This window comes from Ovis canadensis, chromosome 1 (genome assembly GCF_042477335.2).
Source record: "Ovis canadensis isolate MfBH-ARS-UI-01 breed Bighorn chromosome 1, ARS-UI_OviCan_v2, whole genome shotgun sequence".
NCBI classification, from domain to species: Eukaryota; Metazoa; Chordata; class Mammalia; order Artiodactyla; family Bovidae; genus Ovis; species Ovis canadensis.
Genome location: NC_091245.1, coordinates 180,628,226 through 180,653,244, shown reverse-complemented (window position 1 = coordinate 180,653,244; position 25,019 = coordinate 180,628,226). Strand labels below are relative to the sequence as shown.

At 38.5% G+C, this 25,019-nt stretch overlaps 2 protein-coding genes across 6 annotated transcripts in view; one reads left to right on the top strand and one right to left on the bottom strand.

Annotated features, from left to right (window-relative positions):
- Window positions 1-723: 723 nt before the first annotated feature.
- SLC35A5 (solute carrier family 35 member A5) lies at window positions 724-21,396 on the bottom strand. Of its 5 annotated transcripts, none has more exons than XM_069553184.1 (8): window positions 21,072-21,311; window positions 20,082-20,227; window positions 17,606-17,836; window positions 15,140-15,238; window positions 13,688-13,821; window positions 10,814-10,881; window positions 3,755-4,535; window positions 724-2,359 (listed from the first exon to the last, which is right to left on the bottom strand). In XM_069553184.1, the coding sequence occupies exons 5-8, from the start codon at window positions 13,763-13,765 to the stop codon at window positions 2,291-2,293; spliced, it is 996 nt and encodes a 331-aa protein (XP_069409285.1). In that variant the 5' UTR covers window positions 13,766-13,821; window positions 15,140-15,238; window positions 17,606-17,836; window positions 20,082-20,227; window positions 21,072-21,311; the 3' UTR covers window positions 724-2,290. The 5 variants fall into 5 exon arrangements, with proteins under 5 accessions (XP_069409285.1, XP_069409293.1, XP_069409267.1 ...); XM_069553192.1 differs by having other exon boundaries at window positions 13,688-13,818; window positions 21,072-21,294; XM_069553166.1 differs by lacking the exon at window positions 17,606-17,836 and having other exon boundaries at window positions 21,072-21,396.
- ATG3 (autophagy related 3) overlaps window positions 21,078-25,019 on the top strand; it is a 34,728-nt gene continuing 30,786 nt past the window's right edge. Inside the window, exons 1-2 of the mRNA XM_069553228.1 lie at window positions 21,078-21,889; window positions 24,885-24,926. Of these exons, the coding sequence (XP_069409329.1) occupies window positions 21,818-21,889; window positions 24,885-24,926 (114 nt within the window). The 5' untranslated portion in view covers window positions 21,078-21,817. The remainder of the gene's footprint in view (window positions 21,890-24,884; window positions 24,927-25,019) is intronic.

The window sequence follows — 25,019 nt, the reverse complement described above, 5'->3', positions numbered from 1 at the left end:
TTATTCAAACAGTAGCACCCACAAAGTACAGGTGTCCCTTGGGATCTGCAGGAGATTTGTTCCAGGACCTACTGAGGATACCAAAAGCTGAGGATGCTCAAGTCCCACAGACTGCCCTTCATTTCTTCAGTTATGTATCTGAGGATTCAACCAACCAGTGATCATATAGTACCGTATTTATTGGGGAAAAAAATCTGCATGTAAGTTGACCCACGCAGGTTAACCATGTTGAGGGGTCAACTATACTCCAGTGCATCCATATCAGAACTTCACATTTTATTCAGTTCCCGCTCCTTCCTTCTAATTTGTAAGTTAGCACAAGTAAACCTTACTTTAGGCAAGCAATGCTTTCCTGAAGACGGTGAAAAAAAGTAACTGTGAATGAGGAAACCAATCTCTATGAAATAGTGGAATCTGCTATTTAATATATTCTGTAAGCAATACCTTCACAAATAATATTGTTGCAATTTTATCTGTCTCATAAGTATGTTTTGTATGCTATATTTCTTCAAAGTGAGGTCTTCCTAGAGCTGATTTTCTTTGCCTTTAAAATGAACTGCCATAATAAGGTAACCTTCCTGCTCACAGTACTCTGATAGAAAAGCTATTACTAAGGTAAGAATTTTGTTATTCTCAGAAGTCAAGATCTCCTGAAAGTTTTAAAACTTTTGAAATTAAAAATACTCTGTATTCCACCTCATATGATAAAGTGGCAACACAAGGTAAGGGTTTAATAATTATTTTATTTATAAATTTCCACCAATTCTTGCCATTCATATTATTCTGGCTATCACAGATGGATTAATAGCATTATATTTATCTACATGAAAATTAGGGGGAAAAAAGACATACAAACTGTATGAAAATGACACCTTAAAGCTCATATTTACAGTACTCTGTAAACACACAGGCCTATTAGCTGAAGTCAGCTCTTGTCCTATCGCCATCCAGCTATACAGTCTTGGGCAAATCATTTGTTTCCTCATTTTTAAATTACCTATCACCTGACTTTTCTAACTCATAGACTCAATTGGATGCATGCAAAAACACCTCTAAAAATACCATGCAGTTTAAGTGTGAAATAAGTTACCATAAAGTGCTTTATTTATGACTAGCCTTCCTCTTTTTAGAGTAACACTATTCATAGTTCAGTAAAAGTCATTTGTTTGCAGAGTGACCCTTTTAAAAGGAAGTGTTCGGCACCTAGTCTTACCAACAATCTGGCAGGATCTGAAGCCAGTGGCTTAACCTTTAGGAACAGAATATGCTATAAATATATATAATAATCATAACTTCTATTTAATAACTAATAAAAGTGGCTTATTAGTTCTCTGAAATAGAATAATCCAAAAGTGACATGCTCAAACTGTGGAGAAAAAACCCATCACAGCTGTAACTGATATAAAATACAAGAGATAACTGAGGACTGGAAACCAACTTTCACCTAAACTGAAGCTTTTTGTGTATAGAAAAACATCAAAGGATAAATCACTAAAACTAAAATTCCCTGAAAATTCCTAAAAATTAAAATTCTGAGATTTTTGTTCAAAATTTTGTTTCTTTGGCAAAATATTTAGCACAGACTACATTATTCTCAAACCTATGTTGTGGCCTTCAATCAAATTTTTACAAAGAGTCACACTGCTTTTTAATTACAAAATGACTATCTCCATGACCTCAAAATTCAAAGGACTACCTAAGTGACATTTATGATGATAAAAAAGGGAAGACTATGGCATGCAGAGCAGAACCACACAATTATGAAAATCTGGCAAACTGACCTGTATTTGTATGCTTATAGGGTAAAGCTAACATGATTATCACAAGGTTTTTTTGGAATGGAGGAAGAGGAAAATAATCTGCAAATATATCTTGACTTACTCTTTGAGACCCCATGAACTACAGCCTACCTGGCTCCTCTGTCCAAAGAATTGTCCAGGCAAGAGTACTGGAGCAGGTTGCCATTTCCTACTCCTGGGGATCTTCTCAACCCTGGGATCGAACCCACATCTCCTGTAATGGATTCTTTATCACTGTGTCACCTGGTAAGCCCACAATGTACTAAGTACCACGTCATTAATGCAGTCTCCATACTATTACTCTTCTGTAAGTTCCTTAGAACTTTTTAGTCTTTAGGTCCTCTAAGCTTTGGTTGGAATTATTTTGGGAATGGTTAGATATATGCAAAGAGTTTTATGCTTTAGAAATGTTCTTGGTTTATCAAAGTGAAAAGATAATTATCACACAGAGTGAAAGTGTTTGTGAGAGCTGCCAACTATTTGGGTACCACTTAGAAAGTATCTTCATCTGATTCAACATCACTCTTGGGTTTGGTAAGTCTTTCCAGTTCTTCTCCATCCTAAAAGGAAATATGAAATAAGTAATTAATTAGGACAAAACTAGAAATGCTCCATTTTCAATGACTACTAACAAGAACCTTTACTAACAAATCATGGATCTTATTTAATTAAACTATAATCTGGCTAAATGAAATGAAATACTTATTCTTGGAAAGTTAATTTTAGATATATAATGAGATCATAAAAATTAGAATGCACTTCAATGTATTTGAATTTCAAAGTTAACAAGAGCAAAGTAAAGCGTGCCCTCTGCTGGTCCTGAAGGGAAATGACTAAAGGTTGCAGAAATAGGTATAAACTAGGTGTTGTTACCTAAATTCATTTTCTTTTACCTAAAAAAGTAGGGCAAATGGTGTTATTAGACCTTTGGAAAAGAACACAGAATTTATAAATCTATACTCTGACTAAGATCAAAGCAGGCTTCTTGTTTTTCCATCTTAAGAATCTGTCATATCATCACTTCAGAGGCATTAATGAGGGAAGTTTTGCCAGGAACTCTAATAAGCAATAAGCTAACTTTGTCTCAGAGTAAAATGTTCATTGTATGAACTATCACACAAAGTATGTTTATTATGCGAACTATCTCATGGGTTCATGAGAACTGTAAATTTAAACCTAGATAGAGGACTCTATCTCATGTTTTATTTAAACATGTATCTAACTCCTAACTTGAACCTTCAAAAGATCACTATTCATTTGCTAATAGTATGACTGGCAGACCTTCCTAAAACAATTATAAGCACTTAGAAGAATATTCAGAATAACTGCATATGTACTTTTCTAGAAAACAGTTTTGGTCAACCTGCAGAGATCCTTTTGGGGACCACCTTCTTAGTGAGATAAACAAGGCAAGTCCTTCAGGAACACTCTGGTTTATGAGTAACTATCAAGAAATGGAAGCAGCCAGGCTTTCAATTTGGTGATACATTTAACAAGACTTACTAATGTTGAAGATCAACTTTTCTTATCAAAGAAGCTTTTTTCCTCAACTATGGTGAAGTGAGAAGAGTAATGACTGGATAAGGAGTCAGACCTCATGGGGTTGTTACAAGTTTACCATCTGTCACCCAGTGAGCCTCTTAGAGTCTGGTTCTTCATTGTAAAACTATGGAGACTAGACAAGATAACCTATGAAGCATCTCTGGCTCTATGACTCTATAATATTCTATGATACAGCTAATGTGTAAGGCCCTTGACACTCCGATTTATAATTTTTTTCAACCCCTGACAGTACTATCATGAGCCCTTACACACAAGGAGTCCAACAAATGTTGAATGATTTTTTAAACTCACAGAGATCAGATATGTCCTGTGATAAAACAGCCCTGATCTATTTCTTTTCTTGCATAACCATGCTTTGAATTTGGGAAGCAGCAGCATCTTCACAAACTTACCCCACTGGAGCGCTCCCAAAGAGTGCCACTTAGATCTCGAATCCTCTCTTTCCTAGGTACGTATTCCACACCTTGAGGATTGCTGGCATTGTAAATAAGTATTGCAAGAAGAACTGATGGGGCTTCTAAGAAAAACTCCAGGGAGGGCCTGAAGTTAAAGACCAAGACAGACACCGCTGTGATGACAACAGTGGTGACCTGTGCCATCAAGACATGGAACATGTTATCCAGGAACTTCAGAATAAAGGCCACTGAGAGGCCCTGGAATGCAGTTACAAAAATAAGGGCTACTGAGAATGCATTGTGGCCATAAAAAATCCCACAATTCTTAATCTGATCACGGTTACCGCTCTGAAGGCCCAGGGTCAGTCCATTAAAAAGAACACCAAAGAAATAGAGTTTGCTGTTCTGTATGAAAATGCTTTCGGTGATTTGGTTCCCTTCCTTCAGTATCTTTTCATTATAGATATTGGCCATCGAAGAAATAAAACACTGGACTATAATAAGAACATGGCCCAAGCCAAGACGGATGTGACTGAAAACTCTGGCCGTCGTGTTCCACCGAGCTTCAGAAAATGTCCACTCCTTTGCTGTGCAATTGTCTTTGCTGGGACACTCACTTCTGAAGAGAAGACAGGAATTGGATGGGCTGAAGAGGGCGTCATGATGAAATCCATGTCCTGCCAGGCTATGCTGTGAGGTCTCAGTCCCAGAAGTGAGGGCCACAATAGACAAAAACAGAATCAGGAGGGAAGCCCACTGTATCCCATTTAGATGTCTCCTGTTCAAAGATGAAAAAGGAGATTTTTAATTACTCATTTTCTCCCCTCCCACATCAACTGTTTCTATTGAAAACTCAATTACTTGAGTATTTGGTTGCCTGAACCACACCATTTTTGCTAGCATTCTATACAATTCAAGTTCAAAGGAAACCTGTTGGGTGAGTCTGCTTCCTGAACTTATTTTTATTCACTTTTTAGAGTAATTGTCCCTTAAGGCCATCCAGTCATTTCTCCTAGGTGTTGCTTAGTCGCTCAGTCATATCTGACTCCTTTGCAACCTCCCCTAGGCTCCTCTGTCCATGGAATCATCCAGGGAAGATTACTGGAGTGAACTGCCATTTCCTCCTTCAGGGGATCTTCACATTGTAAATTTCCTTCTAACTTTTATGTTTAACCAAGTCTCCTTTCTACCTTGAGAGCTGATCTTAGTTGTTTGGTACAATCACTTTTTACCTGGGAATAAAGTACATTAAAGCAGGAATTCTTAGTCTAGTTTCCATGAATTGGAAGAAAATGTGATGAACTTTTCTGTGAATTCTTACAGTGTGTGCCAAAGGTTCCATAATACATAGGTGAATTTCTGGCCTTCCCCACCCTCTCCAGGAGACCCTTAAAAGCTCTGTCAAATTTTCGAAAGTATCCATGATCCAGAAATGATTTGAGGAAGCTAGCTCCCTGATCCACAGCCTCATCATAAGGTATTATACCCCAAACTACTGTTGGATAAGACAAGTTAAAACATACATATATATATATATATATTTTAGTGTTTCAGTTGACAAAGTATTCATTTACTTTGTCCAACAACACATTTTGAGAAAAAGAGGATGTAATGATTATTATTCCATCTTCTGAATTCAGTTTAACAGACATTTAATGAGTAGCAACTATGTGCCAGGCATTCTGCAAAGAGAAAAAAGACTTGGTCTCCATTCTCTAACAGTTTATACTTTAATAGGGAGTCATACCTAAATGATGACAATGTAATGTTTGACATGTGATACACAGAACAACTAGGGTACAACTAGGAAGGAACACTTGAGTCTGTAAATAGAATCAGGTATTGCTTTGAAGAGATGACACTTAAGCTGAAAGATGAAAAATAAATGGAAGTTTGTCATGTGAAAAGAGACTTGATGATATATCCGGGCAGAGGCAAGAGTCTATGTAAAGGCTAAAAGAATGTACATTGACTAAGGAAAGAAGAGGATGGCAGTCAGGTGGGAACAGCCAAGGAGGCTTCTGGAGGTGACAACATCTTCAAGTTTGAAGATCAGTCAGTCAGATGAAGAAGAGGGATACCAAGAATATAGAGCAACATAAACAAAGGCAGACGTGTAAAGCAACAGGTGAGAACTAGAAGAATTCTGGAGCATTTGTTGAGCATCTACCATGGGTCAGGCGGTTTGTTCTAGGGCAGGAAATGGTGTTCTCAGAGGTTAACTGACTTCACTAAGGTCATATATTCATGAGAGCAAGGAAGCAGTCCGAGTCATGGTTTTGTTAAGTCCTCCTCCCGGATATCAATACAATTCTGAGTACCCAGTATGCCTATATGAGAATACATGTTTGATCTCACCAATGCTTCCATGGAGTTTCATGCTGTGAAACTGCTAACTAACTACACAGTCTTAAAGGCAGCACTATCTGATCATATTATCATATATTCTTGTGCAGACACTTTCAAATAACCAGATCTAGCACTTAGTGATTGGACTAGCATAGTCTTACTTCATGAGGTCAAAAACGGTTAACTAGTCACATTTCTGAAGGTGCAAGTGGCACACCTTCACTGGTAGAAAGCTAATGTGATGGAAACTGAAAAGACACAGATAAGCACTTAATTTATAAGAATCATCATATAAGCAATTACTATGCATCAAGATAAAAAGAGACAATGATAATACTCTACAGGTCCTTTAGAAGCTACAGAATTTTCACTAATATTGACAATGAGGAAAAAGAACCAAAGAAAGTAAAGCCTTATACAAGCTAAATGGTACCTAATACAAGTAATTACTCATTAAAAATGTTCTGGGGAAGGTTAAAAATTACTAAGGACTAGGCTGAAAATAGATTTTCAGCAAAGAAAATATAACAGTAAGTTATTCTGTAAAGTGAGCTAACAATCTGTGCTCTTAGAAATGATGACTGATTATGCCCAGAAGAGTCCTCCTCAGTTTAGGGAATGGACTCATGCAGAAGCTGAAGCTCTAATACTTTTGGTCACCTCACTTGAGCAAAACGCCGACTCACTGGAAAAGACCCTGATGCTGGGAAAGATTGAGGGCAAGAGGAGAAAAGGGCAACAGAGGATAAGACGGTTGGATGGCATCACCAAGTCAATGGACATGAGTTTGAGCAAACTCAGGGAGATAGTGAAGGACAGGGAAGACTGGCGAGATGCAGTCCATGCGGTTGCAGAGTCGGACACAAGTTTGAAACAGAACAACAGCAGACACTCAACTGACCTCTCCACTGCTCTGTGAAACATTCAGATTGGTGTGTGGAGCTGAAGGCTGCTGACTGGAAGGCTGCCTGCTGAACCCGAGGGCCTTTCCTCCCAAGTGAACTTTTTGCTCAAAAAGTATCCATTTCAAAACTTGTTTTTGCCAGGTGAGCTCATTATTCTAATCATATATTTTAATGATTATAGAAACCATATATTATGTGTGAAAGAAAAGGATTGCTACTTTTATGAAAACTAAGTTGAAAGCTTTAGGAAGATTAAAGGCAAATCACAAGATTAAAAAAAAAACTGCCTTTGAATTAGGTGCAGGTGAGTTGTAAGATTGAGGAATGAATAATAAAGAATCTACTATAAAAATATTTTTAAGGCTTGTTCGACTTTAAAGAAACTGGAACTGGAAACCATGGATGATGTGTAATGAAGGTAGGTTCAAGCAAGAAAGCCAAAGAACTCCTATCAGCAAATCCCAGATATACACAAAGGAAAGGCCTTAGCTCTTCATCAAAGGAATGATGAATGGAAACTCACATATCTTAAGTTATATTTTCTAAAGTGTGTATATATATGCACACACACATATACACAATACATATATATACCATATTTGGTGGTAAACCAAGGCAGAGCAAGAAAACATTTAAGTGGAAAAATACTTTTTTTCAAGAAACCACACATCATACCTTTCTAATTAGCACAGAGGATGACCAGTGACATACTTATCATGAGAAATTATAAAAAATAGTTATCATGTGAGTGAATGGTTTTGGGGAAATGCTTATATTACTGAGTGGCACTTCTGTTTTTCCTGCTACTTCTGAAAGTAAAGTTTACCACAACTTCCAAGATACCCATCAAAGTTTCAAAATGTGTTTTTAAATAATTTCTTCCCCTGCCCTTTGAAGAAATCAGAGAAATTCATATACATTTTTTAGGTAAAAGTAAGTGCTGTTCCTGGTTCTGTTCCCAAATCTCAATGTTCAGGTTGAAATATTATTCCCTAAAGCCTAGCAAACAAGATTATACAACTCTACCAAGCCTTAAGAGCAAACCAATGGGGCTTTGAGGCATGCTCATTATATTTCCACTTTGAATCATTAATTATACTTCAAAGAGGGAATCTATGCATTCACATGGGGTTTAGAATAAGACATTTGGATAGTGGTAGTTTTCTTTTTCTCACTTTCAAATTCTTACAAGTATATTCCTGCATTAGTCATCGGACTTGTTTTTTTTTTTTTTCTACCTGTATAGCCTTATACTCTTTACCTGTATGGGAAAGGTATTTGATGGCTTTGCCAGAGTCAACTATAAGACAAGATCTTCAATATTCTAAATGAGTTATTTATGGCAAACAAATTAAGAACTTGTGATAAAACTCAAACTATTTTTAGGTCAAAATTTTATTGCGAAAGACCATCAAAAAGTCACAAAAATTAAGTTACATAGGGGAAAACAAGCAACATACATTACCACCAATAAAAAGATCAAAACAGAACAAAGTTGACTTTAAAATTAACAGGTAATACTTAAAAGGTATTTCCGTAAAATATATTATTAGATTTATTATATTTTAGCTCTATTATTTTAAGTAAGTTCAGGGCTGATTTGTTAATTACTCAAACTAAGACTTACTCTGGGAACTAAATTAAAGCTCCTGGAAATAATAAAAATGGAGTGATTTATTGTTTCTTTACCAAGTAACTTCTAAGTATTCAAAACAAAGAGATATTCACAAACTTAGAGAATGAACTTACAGTTGCAGAGGGAAAGAATGGAGTGAACGGATCCTAGGGAGTTTGGGATGGACATGTACACACTGCCATATTTAAAATGGATAACCAACAAGGACCTACTGTATAGCCTGGATGGGAGAGATGTTTGGGGAAGAATGGATACACATACTATGCATGGCTGAGTCCCTTCGCTGTTCACCCGAAACTATCATAACACTGTTAATCAGCTATACCCCAATACAAAATATAAAGCTTAAAAAAAAAAAAGATACTAACAACAAAGTAAACAAATGCCTAAGAATCATTACTGCTTTGAATATTAAAAGGTAAAATACATGAAAAAAAAAAAAGTTTGAACTATAGTTCATAATGTCGTTTGCCCCACCGCCCCCAGCCTATTCACCTAGACTCCCTCCTCTGCAGCCAAGGGGAGCTGCCCAAAGGCTGCAAAATGCTTAGTGGCTCCAGGCTCCAGGCAGACCCAGTCTAACTGCACCTACCATTAGTGGTCCTTATGGGATTAAGTTAAAATCGGGTGGAGAGGCCCTGTGGAGGCCTTAGGGTTTTCTGGTCACTGCCTGATGGAAAGCCTCCCCGCATGGCTGCCCACATGGCAGTCAGGGCACCCTGGGCAGGGCTTTTCCAAGTGGCCCTCATCTCAGCCTATGGCCCTGTTCATGTTCTGGAGTCACTAAAAAAAAGCAACCAACCAACTTGGGGCACAGCTAGAGCTACTGGCCAATCTCAAGCCAGGCAATAACATACTTTTACCCTTCTTTTTGATAAAATCAGTTTTAAATTAATATAATTTTGGTATAATACTTAAGCATTACATAGTAACACCATGCATACTCATAAACTGTCATATCATAGGAAAAAACATTTTTTAAACTTAAAAGTAAAACAAAACAAAACAAAAAGTGCATGTTTTTGAAACCACTGCTCCCCTAATAGTGAGCCTTTTTGTGTGTCAGAGCCAGTATTTTTTCCTTTATGGAAATGAATCTCGATATTATCACAGTACTCAATATAAAAATATAATTGCTTACATATGTCTCCTCAGAAGCCAACTTTTATCCTACTAAGTGACATTCATGCTGACTTTAAAGACTATAAAATGTTTTTGGATTAGCATTCTTTACTTACTAGTTGGACTGAATTATTCTCACAATTCATAAATGAAGAGAGTGATCAAAAAGCACATTTCAGTTACTCTACATTTAAACTGGTTGACATGCTATGTTCATTTTTTCTCCCATATCTTACATCAAGCATTAAACTGAATGCTTCCTCAAGGTAAAAGAAAATCTTTCAAGAATATCATATAATTTCTAAACCGAATGCATCAAGGAATTCCACAAATGACTGCTGAGTGCCTATGTACCAAGCCTTTCACCCTTCTGTGCACATCAATTATGAAAACACTCTGTCACAGTACACTAAGAAAGAAATTAAAAACAGAAAGTGAATGTAAAATTAAAACCATCACAACAAATATAACAAAAAGTTACTTTATTTTCCATCATCACCACCATCATTAAATAACAAATTAAACCGGAGTTAAGTACCCAGATCCTTTATCACCTTAGGACATTCTGCCCTTTGCTTTGCAGCACAGCCAATTTAAACTTGATGCAAATCCTCTGCCAGTTAAAGCTTAAATAATATACTTATCTCAAGGACTTTAATAAAAACAATTTGTCACTTTTTATCATCTCCAAACTCCAAATAACAAATATATTAATTTTAGGAACTTCTTGGTTCCCTATTAACGTACATAGATTCTGTTTAAAAAAAGAAAAAAGCTAGTGAATTCTTTGTTGAAAATTTGGCACTAAAAATTAAAATAATTAAAATCTAGTCATTCGTCTCTTTTTTTAAGATGCTAAGGAAAAACATTTCAAACACTGAATCGCAGGCTACCACTGTAGCTGCTTTCCAGATGGGTTAGACAACCTGCCCAATACACAATGCCAATTAGCAATAAAATCCCAGCCTTGGGATTCAGAGGGTATATCATCTGAAACAAGGCGGTGCTACTTTATGATATATGCTTTCACAACATGTTACTTACTTCAGCACTATCCTGAATAGGAGAGCTGTTGTTATAATGCTAAAATTTGAGAAGATAACAGCCATGGCCTAGAAAGAAAGAGAAGATAGAGTTACAATCCAAACAAAGCACTGACCTCAGAAATCTCCCAGCTGGGTGCAAGTTCACCTGACAAAAAGAGCTTTTTGGTCAAAACCCAGGGGGGTTATTAGGGCAACTACTTCACTAGAGGATTAAATTCTATTTTTATTGCTGGTTGAATTTATGCAGATATGATCAAATCATCGTACAGGCTGTTGAAATGTGAAGTTCAGCAAATGCCTGAGTAACAATCTGTATGAGCAGATCTGGAAATACTTATAAACTCTAAAGGTTTAAGTCCAGAAATAATGGTTATCATGACTATAAAGCATATTTTTTCAAGCTCTCAAAGAGATTTACATAGTCTTTTAATGCTGATTCTGTGGGTAGAAAGAAAAGGCAAGTACTGTTAGGCTCATTTATACATTAGGAAGATAGAGGTATAGGTTTTTAAGCATTTTTAATGTTCTAGAATGAAATCAATTTACTTGGTTGAAATACAGTGATTCAATATCAGTGATTCATTACCAAACTCATACTTGACAGTCCTTTGGATTTATTCCCATTGTTCTGAACAATGGGAAGAAATTAGAAAAGTGCTAGCCAGATTTTTATAAAGGTTTGTTTCTCTGAATTTAGTCAAATTGCACATGAGAATATTAATCTGAATATATGTACATTTTGGCCCAGAAAGTATGAAATTTATCACTATCCTCATAACTGGATCTGACAATGTTAATTATTTTTAAAAACAAGTCCTACTGCCTTCCTCCTGTCACTTTACATTGATTAAACCCTAAAGAATTTCCACAATCTATACAACCAGTAAACATGACTAACATACAGCTGAATGAGAGAAATGAGTAAATCCAATAAAAACTAGCAAAAACTCCAAGAATACAACATTGCTCTTTTTCCACTCCATTTTTATGGGAACCATTATTTTAAGGTTTTCTCTGTAGATGAATGCTTGCGAACCCCTGGTTAAGAGGAGATGAGAAAAGTATGTGGCTGGTAAGTTGGAAAGTGGTGGCTCTGATAAGTCACAGTAACAGCAGTGCAAAGGTCCACAGTGAAACAGCCCGCTGGCCTGGGGCAATGTATCCATTCTGTCCAGGCAGTAGTACAGAATAAACAAAATATCAGAGCTCTTTGCCCCCAAACTGCCATGCATCTCTAATTCTTTCCCACTAGGCTTGGGCACAGCAATACACAGACTATGAGTGCCAAGGGATTTATTTTGTAGTATCTGTGGTTGTAAACGATCAGGAAGGAAGAGCAAAGCAATAAGTTGTAAGAACAGGAAGCTGCAATCTTGCTTCAGTACTGGGGGTTTAGCAAAGTGGTATAAATTTAGATCTAGTCTGTTAGATAACAACGAAACACAACAAACATATACTTGTTGAATGTGAAAAATTATGTCGTTGGGTACAGGAATTCTTAGATCTGAAAAACAAAAGTGAAAGAATTTAGAAGGACACAGTTTAGATGCAAGGAACCCTTACTAAGAAAGTGGACCACAGGTGAAGGAACTTCAGGTGCTCCTCTGGTCCAGGTCCTTGCCTTTTGGCTAGTATGGTAACATATTCTATTTTTATCAAGCAGTTTGGTTTTGCCTGGTTCTAATCTTCTAAACTGTGCAAAAGAATCAAACTCCTGTTCTCTACCTCAGTGCCTTCTTGAACGCCCCTTTTCACCCCACTCTCAAACTGATTTGGCTATACCTAAAGAGGCTTCAACGGAGAAGGAAATGGCACCCCACTCCAGTGTTCTTGCCTGGAGAATCCCAGGGACGGGGGAGCCTGGCGGACTGCCGTCTATGGGGTCACACAGAGTCAGACACGACTGAAGCGACTTAGCAGCAGCAGCAGCAAAGAGGCTTCAAACACAGGATTAGTGTCAACAGAAATCCTACTTATAATCAAAATGAATGAATTTGCTCTTGAAAATAAAACACATTTTGTTAAGTACAGCAACAGAAACCTTCATTTTATAAGATAAAGTTATAGAGAGGAAAAAATACATGTGATCCCAAACGAATAATAAGTAAAAGCAGAAGTGTATGTTAATCGCTCAGTCATGTCTAACTGTTTGAGACCCCATGGACTGTAGCCCGTCAGGTTCCTCTATCTATGAAATCCTCCAGGCAAAGAATACTGGAGTGGGTTCCCACTTCCTGCTCCAAAAGCAGAAGACCAAAGTTTAATTCTGATTACTAGTGGCTCTCTAAATTGGCACAGGGAATGCCAGGAGAGATAAAAAGCATTTCTAGTATTATCAGTCATGGACAGCATTTAGATTGGGAGGATAGAATCTCTACCCTTAAACAACTTGTTGGTTAAATGACAGGACTAGCACAGAAAGACAATCATACCAATAGAACACACATCAGCCACATTAAAACAAGTATAAGAGCGGTACACTGAGAATATAATTTTCTGAGTTGAACACTGGAGTCAGCTTGGAGGTCCTGGGTATTGAGATTAGCATTAGAGGTGTGTGACCACAGGATGGCTCAGAAAATAGGCAGATAGGTTAAGATTACACAGACAGAGATGGCTCTAGATTCAGGGATCAGGAAGCAGCTCCCTCAGATCAGTCAGCACAGTGTAATACAGTTATCTTTCACAGTGGGAGAGTCTGGCAAGTGGATTGGCTGTGCTCAGATGATTCTGGTAAAACCTTAGGAAGGCCAGTGAGGCAATGAGAAACTAACAAAGGTAAGGAAAACAACTGAAAAAGAGAAAAAGGTTAGTTCTGGGATTCATTTCTCTTGTCTTTTCAGTGCTGTTTTCTTTGTCATTATTTACTTACAGGCTGAAGATAGGAAAGGACATAGAAGACAATCAAATTATCCAGGAAATAAAGAAAGGCAGGAATGGACCACTTCATGAAATTAAAGAATTCCTTCCAGGAACCACATCTCAACTTTCTATTGTGATGATCTTCTGGAGAAAGAAATACAGCAATAAATATATGACCTTGATAAGAATGCACATACTTTTAGAGGAAGTAACTTATATTGACTCCTGACACAATTCTTTAAAAGAGGCTTAACAAATTGCTTTCATAAGTGACTATTAGTCTTGAGAAATCAAGGACAACACAGGATTTCATTACTGTCTTTCTTCACCCCACCACTGTGCCCATCATTGGTATCAGCAACACCTTAGGAATTATGATTTTCTTAATTTCTGCTAACCTGAGATAGATGTATCATTGAAGAATGCAACTCAGGATACCTTTAGTTTCTCTTACTACTCTGAGCATAAAGCCAAAAGAGATCAACAAGTTAAAATTTTTAAGTGGAAAGAAAAATCAATCACTCGTGCTGGAATTTTTTTTACCCTGCGGGGCTATGTGAGGGGAGGAGGGGGAGGGAATCACAAAAGGGAGATACGAACTAAAACTTAAATAGAGGGGAGTAGATAAAATTAACTTTTACTCATCCTAGTATGAGTTATTATCCTATCTCTAGGTTTCCAAAAACTTAGCAAGGTACTATAACAGAGAATGTAAAATAAAATGAAAAGACAGAAGTCCATTTAAATTTAAGCCCTAGTAAATAACACATAAATTTTATGAGATAAGAAATGTATTTTACCAACTAGAAACGTCGCAGACTGAAACTTTAGAAAATGAAAAGACATCTTTTGGGGCAAGCCTTTAGCAGTCTAAAGTTCTCTGTTTACCTGATGTGGGAAGGCAGACCAAAGTAGAAGAGAGGTAAGGTTCAGTAACTGGAGAATTAATAGCCACAAAAGGCTACTTACTTTAGATGTGAGGAAGGATTAGTACCCTTATTTGATAGCTAATGAAACTGGAACTCAGAAAAGTAAAATAATCTGCCCCAGAATATAGTTTCTCTGACTTCAAAGTGGTATGCCGCCTGCCCTAAAGGAAATGAAGACTGCTGCCCAGTACGCTACATATCAAGTTAGACAGCAGCGATTTAGATGATCCTGAACTTGAATACAAACTTACTCCCTATGGGACACACCACAGGAACAAGTCAAGAGACAGAGTGGACAGGATGCTAGGACAGCTGGAGCTCTGACCCCTCCTACCCAGCACCACCTCACACTTTCTGTTTGAGCCTGTTCCTTACCTGCCAAACATGGGTAATCGTACTTCTATTTGTATCTCCGCATCCTCATATATACAATTAATGGGCTAGGCTAACTGACATAAAATGTTCCTTTCAGTTTTAAAATTTTTTGATCCTCTGATTTTTAACCAGTTATATAGTACCATGTCAAGACTCACCTTTCTTTAAAACCCAGAATGACACAAGTGCACAGAAAACCAGCTTTACCAGTTCTGAGCACACATTCACAGTAGTTGGAAGATAATCATATTTGTTCTCTGAAATGAAACAGAAATGTTTTTTAATTATAAATTTTGGTCTACATAATGTTTGTTGTTGTTTAGTTGCTCAGTTGTGTCTGATCCTTTTGTGACTCCATGGACTGTAGCCTGCCAGGTTCCTCTATCCATGGGATTTCCCAGGCAAGAATACTGGAGTGGGTTGCCATTTTCTTCTCCAGGGGAATCTTCCAGGGATTGAACCTGCATCTCCTGTACTGGCAGGCAGATTCTCTACCACTGATCCACCAGGGAAACACATATAATGCTTATATATACTAACAGTTAATAATTTAGAGTTGTTTCTAAACTTAATAGATTTTAATACTGGTTTACATTAAATTTCATCCAGTTGGCTTTGTTCTTTCCGATGTTTGAATCAATGCACCTAATGTGTTAGTTAGCCCTACCTCAGTCAGTATTTTATTATCCTTGAAACTGAGAGCTACATCTCTCATGTTTTCATTCAAGTTGTTGAAAAAATGTGCTGAGGGGGCTAGGGCTACCAGCAAAGAAAGCTTTGTGGTACGGCGTTAGAGACCACCGTTTAAATGGACTATTAATTAACAATCAGGGCCTGACTCATCAACCAGCTATCAACTTATGTAGCTGAATTATTACCCAGCTCATGGTTCCTCTTATGTGTCTTATGTGCCTTGCTTAAACCAACATACATTCTGTGATAGTCCCTAACTCAGAGGTTTCTTATCAGTTTCATATCATGGTCCACATAGAAAACATTATTTTATAGGCACTTTGGGACAAACAGATGTTGAGGTAACAAGAAGGAAGCAGCCTGAGGCAAGAGGCAACTGGCCCAGGGCTCTGGGGTGGACAAACACGCTCTCAGACACATCCAAGCCCACTGACACATTAGGAAGAGATGTCCCAACTTACAAGTCAATCTAATTAGGAAATGAGATTTGGTTAGTATATATTGACTTAGCTGTTACTTCTTTTTTCCAAATGCTTACAAACAACTTGTTCTATAATTTTGCCGAGGACAAAGTAGATTTTATCCAGTACTATTTTGAGGAATGCATTTTTAAAAAAATATGTGCTTTGTTTCCCTTGGTTGTCATATGAAAAAACCAAACTGGCCAAGCAGAAAGGAAAAAAAGCCAACTGAACATTCTTTCTCCCCAGAACATCCTTTTTTCCTCTATTCTGTGGTTTTCCCTGATCTTCTCAACCCATGCATAATCAATCCTTTATTCTTCTCCAATCCTGTAGCACTACTGTAAGCAGATGAAGTGGGGGGTCCCTGGAGAAAGAGAACAGGCATGGCTCTCTTGACATAAGAGATGCCATTTTTAGCTTAAGTCATCTTGTGACCTAAACTTGGCCACAATGCTTATCTCTGAACAGGTCTCAGTAATTAAGAATCTTATGGAAACAAAAGAATGTAGGAATAAACTGTTATCAGTCAAGAAAAGTAACTGCTAACAGTCAGTTTTACTGTTACAATTTTACTGTTGTAAAGATACCAGTTCATAAGATATCAGTAAAGATACCAGTTCATAAGATAGTCAATAAAAGTAAAGATATCAGTTCGTAAGATATTCGACCATATCAGTTATAAAGACTCCCAGTTCAGTTTCAATGGTAAAGATGAGACTGCAGTGTTCAACCGCCAGATCGACCAGAACCTACGGGATGGCAATGTTGATCTTTTCTGCCCCTCGCAACTTCAGTCAGCTACAGTCTGGATTCTGTCAATAACCCAAGCCCCTTCATAAAATGCAGCTTAACTTAAAACTTCCCCAATTTTGCTGTTTGGGGAGACACTGCTTTGGGAAAGCTCTCAGGTGCTCTCCTTACTTGCTACAAGTAATAAATCCTTTCTTCTCCTGATCTTCGGCCTGGTTGTATCTTTTGGTTCAACACCCACCAAGAGATGAACACAGTTTTCAGGTAACTACCTATAAATCTTTTAACAGTGCTTCTAACATTGTATTATGTTTATTTTTTATGTTGTATGTCTTACCCTTAAAATGTAAGCTTCTAATAAGACAGCGACCATGCTAGTCATCTTCCTATACCTGGCAGTTAAGTGTTCTGTACTACAGGTACTTAACTGCCTCTTAAACTTCGTCCATCATTAAAAGCTTAGCTAAGAACATCTTTTCCTCCCTTTTCTGAGCTCAAAGCTAGACTGAAATCACATTCTATTATCCTCCATCAATACTTGCTTTATTCTCTGGCATGATATACATGAGCATACGTGCACACACAAAAATGGAGGGCCTCAGACCACAACTTTCAAATTCTTGTCCCTGCTCTTTAACTCATTCTCGTTATTCGTTTTTTTCCTTGCATTTTTCTCATGGCTGATTCCAAATCATGCCACGGTATCATTCCACTCACCTTCTGCCCATACTCACAGTCTTATCTACACCACATCCATTCTTACTGGGTTCTCTTCAGTCCCAGAGAGGACAGCCATGGCCTCACTATTCATCCATTCTCCCCATTAAAACCTTCCCTTCTCTTCAGGAGCTCTGTAACAGTAAGTATTTCCTCCGGCTTCAGTGTATCTTCTTTGTCTTTCTATTAACTGTCTTCTTCTCTCCTACATATATGCTCAAAATTACCAACCTAAAAAACAACAACTCCATTACACCCACTTTCCACTCAGATCTTGTCTCCAAACAGTCTGGTTTCTGATCCCACCTCACTACTCCAACTATCTAGTCCTTGAGATTACACCTTCTAATTAGTAATTCCAAAGGGCAGGTTTTAATCCTTATCTCATCCTGATATTGCAGTTCTCTCCCAGTCTTCAAACTCCCTTCTACAAGTCACGTGCATTTAGTTCTCTCATCTTTCTAATTCCTTCTTAAGGTCCTTCTGAGTGTTTGCATACCTGTTAAACCATTGGCATTCCTCAGATTTCTATCCTTGGCTCTTATTTTCTTATTCTGTGTGCTTACCCTGAATGAGCCCTCTGCTCATCAAGTTTTAAATGTCAATTTAATATTAATGTTTCCAAATCTGTATTCTGGAACATTTAATGCTCACTAAATATATCCACATGAATAACTATCTTCTATTTATTCACTAAACTGGCAGTTCCTTGACATGTGTGAAGTACTACACATTGCAGGACACAGCTCCTGGCCTCATGTGAGGTACAATAGCTAAAATTTTCATCTCTATGAGTTCTGTCCAGTCTCCTCTTCCTCCTTGGTCTCCATCTCAGTTGGGAGCATCACTAGGCTACTGGGCATCTAAACCAGAAACCTCTGAGTGAGCTATCCAATACTTCATCTCCTTCAATCTCCACATTCAATACACTCTCCAAGTCCTGTCTTTTTTTTGGGCACACCACACAGCTTGTAGGATCTTAGTTCCCTCGACCAGGGATTGAACTAGGGCCCTCTGCAGTGAGAGGGTAGAGTCCTAACCACCAGACCACCAGGGAATTTTCAAGTCCTATGTTTTCTATGTTTAGAATATTTCTTGAATCTATTCTCTTTTCTCTATTCCTACTTTAAAATCTTTCATTAGTTTTCATCATCTGTGGCTCGAATTTGTAATAACTCCCCAACTGGCTACTTCTCTTTTCCTTTAGTCTTGTCTTCACCCAGCTATTGTAACAGTCTTTCTCATTTTACCCAGCTGTTTACAGTTCTTCAAGTACTCCCTGTCCCCCAGAATCTACAGCCTAGGGAATAAAGTGTCAGATCCTTAGCATGGCCCGTGGAGTCCTCAACTACGTGATCATTACTGCCCTCTCTAGCCAAGCACTCCTTCCTCCCCTCCTCCAAGTCCTGAAAATTTTTTCTCAGTAATTCTGAATGACATGTTCTCACAATCCATCCCACTTCTTGATACATCTGCCCATTTTCACAGGCTGCTGCTTCTGTTTTGAATACCTTTGCCCATCTTGTCTTCTTGTAGGTCAATTGTCACCTTACCAGGGAAGTGTTCCCTGATTTCTCTGCAGTCCACATCACGCTCTCGCAGAGAGAATATATCACCTTCTACTCTAAACTACCTCTGCATCTTTGGTATAGAACTGCACTTATTATACTGTATTTTCTTGACGCATTTACATGTATTTTCTCTACTAATAAACTGTGGATTCTTGAGAATAAGGTCTACATCTTATGCATTTCGAACCTTAATACTAACATTTAGCACAGTGTGAATTAAGCTGTTAAAATATAAATTTTTACATCAGGAATAATAAAAGATTTCTTGAATATGTATTTACCAAAACTAATAACCTGTACTGTTCCACTGATAATATAATTAAAATAGTACCTTACAAATGCCAGGTGATCAAATATATCTCCTGTCTGTTTCAGAATGAGTTATATATTGCTATATGCTCAGAAACACCTGCTGACTGAAGCAACAGTCAGATGTTATAATCTGTTCTATAAACGTTTTGATCTGTACTTAACTGACCCAAATTTTACTCAGCATCAAAAATTTTTCTTGGTAGGAATGTAAGAGTAAAGAATCATATCTAAACATGTTTTATCATTTACATGAAGCAGAGGGCTTTTAAAGATGAAAGTTGCTCAGTCCTGTCAGACTCTTTGTGACCCCCATGGACTGTAGCCCTGGATTGTAGCCCACCGGGTTCCTTTGTCTATGGAATTCTCCAGGCAAGAACACTGGAGTGGGTTGCCATTCTCCTCTCCAGGGTATCTTTGCCACCTAAGGACTGAACTGGGGTATCCCACTTTGCAGGCAGATTCTTTACCATCTGAGCCACCAGATGGTGGCCAACTTTTAAGGGTATTATTCCCATTTTATATATAAAGAAAATAAAAACAAGAAAATGTGGTTAGATGGAACTGCTCCATACATATTCCAAATCTTAACTCACCTTCATTAGCTGAATATTTTACCAGTAGGATGCGACTTGAGCTTAAAGTAATGAATATGGCCCCCAGCAGGAATGTATACATTGCTGACGAGGTGCTTAACATGGGATGACCACAACTGCTTTCCATTCCACTCTTTTTTAATTCCCTTAAAGAGAATAATAAGTTCGTGAGCAACCATGCTGGCAGATTAAGCATAATACAAGTACCACTTATTTGTGAAGAACAGAAAAGGAATTTTTTTTAAATGTCTAGCTATGGCTACACCTAAACCAAAAATTGAGGAGTACAAGAGAACCAGGGGAAAAGAAATGAAAGAGTCAATTTTATCAAATCTCTGATAGGAGAGGGGAACTCCTTAGACAGTAAAGACAAGAGCCAGGTTAGAAGTGCTGTCCTCTAACCTGGACACTTTAGAACGACACTTTAGGACTGCAGAATTCTGCAGAAAAACAATGCTTTAAATTTCATTCTTACGAGCAACTTTGCTCTAGAAAATAATTTCAGATTTGTATTTTTCTCCGCAGTAGCGTCTTTCCATAGGATGAAAAAGCCCTTGGTGGATAAGATTTCGTTGCCATAAAGACCAAATGAAAATATCCGAAACACTACTGTTAATTTATACTGAATTACTGTTGAAAGTAGAAGAAAACTTAAATATCAATGACTCTAAAAGGCCTTCTTTCGATATATTAAGGCTACTAAACTCTAGGCCGGATAGTTAACTTGCCCAAATCAACCTAGTATAAAGACAGCACACAGGACCTGGGAAACTGATGGGAGACAGGTTGAAAATGCCAACACCCACAGCCCAAGCGGGCCTAAGCCTACAGAGGCCAAAGAGACATCTCCCCTCCTCGGTGAGGACAGGTTTCTCTCCATCATCTAGGAACGCCTTCTTGTCACACATGCGCAAGGGGGATCTGGTCGTCTGCGCCCTCCGCTCAAACGCACGCGCACTTCTTTGCCCTGGGCGCGGGGGGCGCGGTTACCTCGGTCCCTTCGAAGAGCTTCTAGTGGAAGAACGCACATCCTAGAGCTGAGACAATAACTGTCTCGCTCGGCAACAGCAGCAGTAGCGGCAGCTTTTAGGGTCCATAAGCGAGGGAGCTATGGGAGGAAAAGAAAGGCGAATAGGCCTCTGGACAAGACCCTCCTACTCCGGAACAAAAAGCACAATAACGACCCGACGGGGAATGAGCGGACCTGCCGCCCATTGCGCAGGCGCGCTCAGTGTTACGCTTCCGGAGGGAGGGGAGAAGCGACCCGATCCCGCCCCAGCGCGGCCTTTCTCGCGTCACGTGTCGGGAAGAGTCCTGTGTCACGTGAGGCCCAGGTGGCGGCCGAGCTACGGCGAGAGAGTGAGAGGAAGAAGGGGAAGCCGGAAGGGGCGCGAGTGAAGCTTGGTGAAGACATCTACCCAGAGGGCGAGGGGTGTGCGTGCGCCCGCTTCTCCCCGCCAACTCGGCCCGGTCGCCCTCCCTCGCGGCCAGGTGATAGCCGGGCCGGGCCTGTGGCGCGCTGCCTGGGGCGAGAGGAGCGCGCGCCCTGCCCTCGCGCGCCGCGCCGGCCGCCCCTCCCCCTCGTCCCGTCCGTCCCGTCGCGACCCGTCCCCTCGGGTGCCGCCGGCCGGGTGCTGAGGCGAGTCGGCGGCAGCGGGGACATTTTCTGACTCTCGTTCCTGCCCCTGCTGCCCTTTCCACTCCTTCGCGGGGCCGGCCGCCCGTCCGGCCCCAGGATGCAGAATGTGATCAACACGGTGAAGGGAAAGGCACTGGAAGTGGCTGAGTACCTGACCCCGGTCCTCAAGGTAAGCCGGCCGTGCGAGGGGCTGGCAGGCACACGCTTGGCTCTGCAGGGACCGAGGACCTGGCGCCGGGGTGTCACTGTGGTGTCGGGCGGGGAGCGGTGTAGCCAGCTGGTGAGGGTGGTACGCGGGAAAAGGTGCAGCCCCCTACCGCGGTTATTCTGTTCTCGGAGCGACGCTGTGTGCGTCTGTAGTCTTGTCTACTCCCGTCGGAACTCAGCTCCTCTAGGTACCTTGGGTTGGAAGGTGGTCCGCAGCCAGCTGGGTTTGAGAACGTTAAATTTTAACATCGGAGATCTTTTGAACTTTTAAAAGAAGGATTCTTGCTTATCTTAAATAAATCAGTGTTTGAATAATTCTAAAACATAGAAAGTTTTATTTTTCCTATTACGACAAAATAACTAAGTAATAAAACTTTCTATGTTTTAGAAATATTAAAAAAAAATCAGTGTTTGATACTGAGATGACATGTCACTTTTTTCTTTCAAATTTCATAGTAAGTCTCTTATAATTAGGGGTTTGAAATAGTTGTGAATGAGGTCGCAGCTTTGTTAGATTTCAAAAGAACAAGGTGAAATTTGCAACATTTTTTTCAGTACCACTGAACCCAGTTTACAGGCAAAGCCCCCCTTTTTCAGGTTTTAAAGTAGCTGAAACTAGTTCATCTTGGACGTGAGCAACCTGACCGTTCTAAATACATAATTTTATTTTACATTGGCAATAACAGCATTTTAAAAGTAAAAATTGTGACATATTACCTATTAAACCGGTGACTGATTTCTTATTTTCAAAAATAAATTTCTCGAAGTGCATTCGAGTTTTTCTTTTATAACTCAGGGTAATTTTTTTGTTGTTATTGTAACTATTTTTCCTTTCTGAAAAGTGAGCAATGATGAAAAATAAATGAATAGGATTTCTTGCTTAAGTATTTTTTTCTGTAAGTTTTCAATTAAAATTTTACATTTCTTAGTGTGGGGATGAAATACCCTTGGAAATGATTCCTCTTTATTCAAGTAGTTACTCTGGTATTTTAAAATTTTACTTTACTCCCTTTTCAGGACAATGGGAAATGTTAATCCTGTGTTTTTTAAATACTTATTTTTAAGAATTGCTTAAAATTATACCTTGTTGGGCCAAGTTTAAAAAAAATTTATAAGTGAGAACTCCAACACTTGCTATGCCTATATTTGTTTAGTGTGAAGACCATCCTAATTAAGATTATTCAGTCTATTGAAATTGAAAATGATTTTGACATTTAAATCAAGTGATTCTTATGCATATTATGCCATCTCTTCAGAAACATGTCTAACTAGGCATACAGCATTTAAATAATACATGCTTATTAAAATTTTGTAGTTTCAGGGAGAGAGGAGCAAGAGAAAAAGACTCTTAAATATGAAACTGCTTTTTTATTGACTAGTTGTATTTAACAAAAGATTATGTTTTTAGGAAGTGTTCTGCTTGTTCACCAAACTGAAAAAATGTCTTAGCTTCTCAGTATGTAGTTTTAGTAATAAGGAAAAAAGAATTAATGACCCTCTTCTTGTTTTTCCCTGTGCAAACTTCCCTGTTTACAAAACTAATTCTTGTATTGATAGTTTCCTACTAGACATGGGAAGGCAAGGAGGGAAAAAACTAAATTCCTGGGAAAGAAAGAATGATTTCTCTTAGGAAGTAAAAGTTAAGAAAAATCGTGGTTTGAAAGGCATATGTGTAGTGGAAGCCAAAGTCCTTACAGGGATCTTCAAGCCTATACTTGTTTTGTGGTTTTTGTTTAGTCGCAAAGTGGCTTCTGACGGTTTGGGACCCCATGGCCTGTATGTAGCCCACCAGGCTCTTCTGTCTGTGGGATTTCCCAGGCAGGAATACTGGAATGGGTTGCCATTTTCTACTACAGGCAATCTTGCTGACCTAGGGTTTGAACTGGAGTCTCCTGCATTGGCAGGCAGATTCTTTTAACACTGAGCTGCCAGGGAAGCCCATACTGGTTTGATAAAGGGTCCTATCTCACCTACTACTGGTTTTTAAGCAAAACCTCTTGGTCACTTTTGCTTAAAAGCCAGTCTAACCTCTATATTATCTATCAAGAATTCTCAAAAAAAAAAAAAAAATCTCTCTTGCCTTGGGTTTTGCATTTGCTCTGAAATGCTCTTCCAACACTTGGCTGTTTCCTTTTCTTAAGGTCTCTACTGTACAGTCACCCAGCCGTGAAGTCTTTGTTCCCTCACCATCCCATTTGAAATAACCGTCTCTCTCTTTCCACCCCCACTAGTATGCTCTCTGCCTTATTTTTCTTCCTGGTATTGATTACCATTTGGCTTTTCTCCCTGCACTAGAGTTTAAACTTCTTATGAAGACAAGGATGCATTTGGTCTATTTTATTCACTCTATGTCCCTATTACTCAAATAGCGCTTAGTATAAATTATTTGGTATTTGTTGAATCAGTAATGTTCATAAATGGATCTTCATTTTTGTAGATTTCTACCATAAAATCTTATGTAAAACTTAAACTTTAGAAAAATTTGTTAAGTAACATCCTTGCTTTAGGGAGAGTATAGTGTATACTATCTTGATGGGATGAGAATAATGGGAAAATATTAAATGGTTTAGGACTTCTAGATTGGGTTTCTAATATTACTTGATTTCAGTGAGACATTGAATTGTAAGATGTCTAAACATCTTAAGATATTTTTACTGTCTTGTAAAATAATGATATTTGGTCATTTTACAAAATTATTTTGAGATTTAGTGTTTGTATAAACCTTTGAATGTTTTTCCAAAGAGCTTTGCTCTAATGTAGCGTTGATCACATTGTATTTTAATTATTTTCATGTCCATTTCCCCTACTACATAATCCTGAGGTCAGGTACCAGAGACAGATTCTTTTTTTGTCATTCCATTACCTAGATTGGTGGCAGGCAAATAGTTGCCCACAAATGTTTGTTCAGTCGAAAGTGAGAGATAGTGTAATACTGTTATTCTTTTTACTCTCTTTAGGAATCAAAGTTTAAGGAAACAGGAGTTATCACCCCAGAAGAGGTGAGTATTGAAAATATTATAAAGCTGTTATATTCTATAGTTACAGAAAACTGGGTGACTTTTTTGCTTTATAAGAAAACATCTTGAAATGTA

Bases quoted from the DNA above. Each gene is read 5' to 3' on its own strand.
- SLC35A5 (XM_069553166.1), bottom strand. From the start codon at position 20,208: ATGGAAAGCAGTTGTGGTCATCCCATGTTAAGCACCTCGTCAGCAATG. The intron at 10,882-13,687 runs GTAAGTAAATAA...CTTTCTTTCTAG, and splicing joins TCCTTTCCTATCTTCAGCCT to GCCATGGCTGTTATCTTCTC. The intron at 2,360-3,754 runs GTAAGTTTGTGA...ATTTCCTTTTAG, and splicing joins TTTGGGAGCGCTCCAGTGGG to GATGGAGAAGAACTGGAAAG.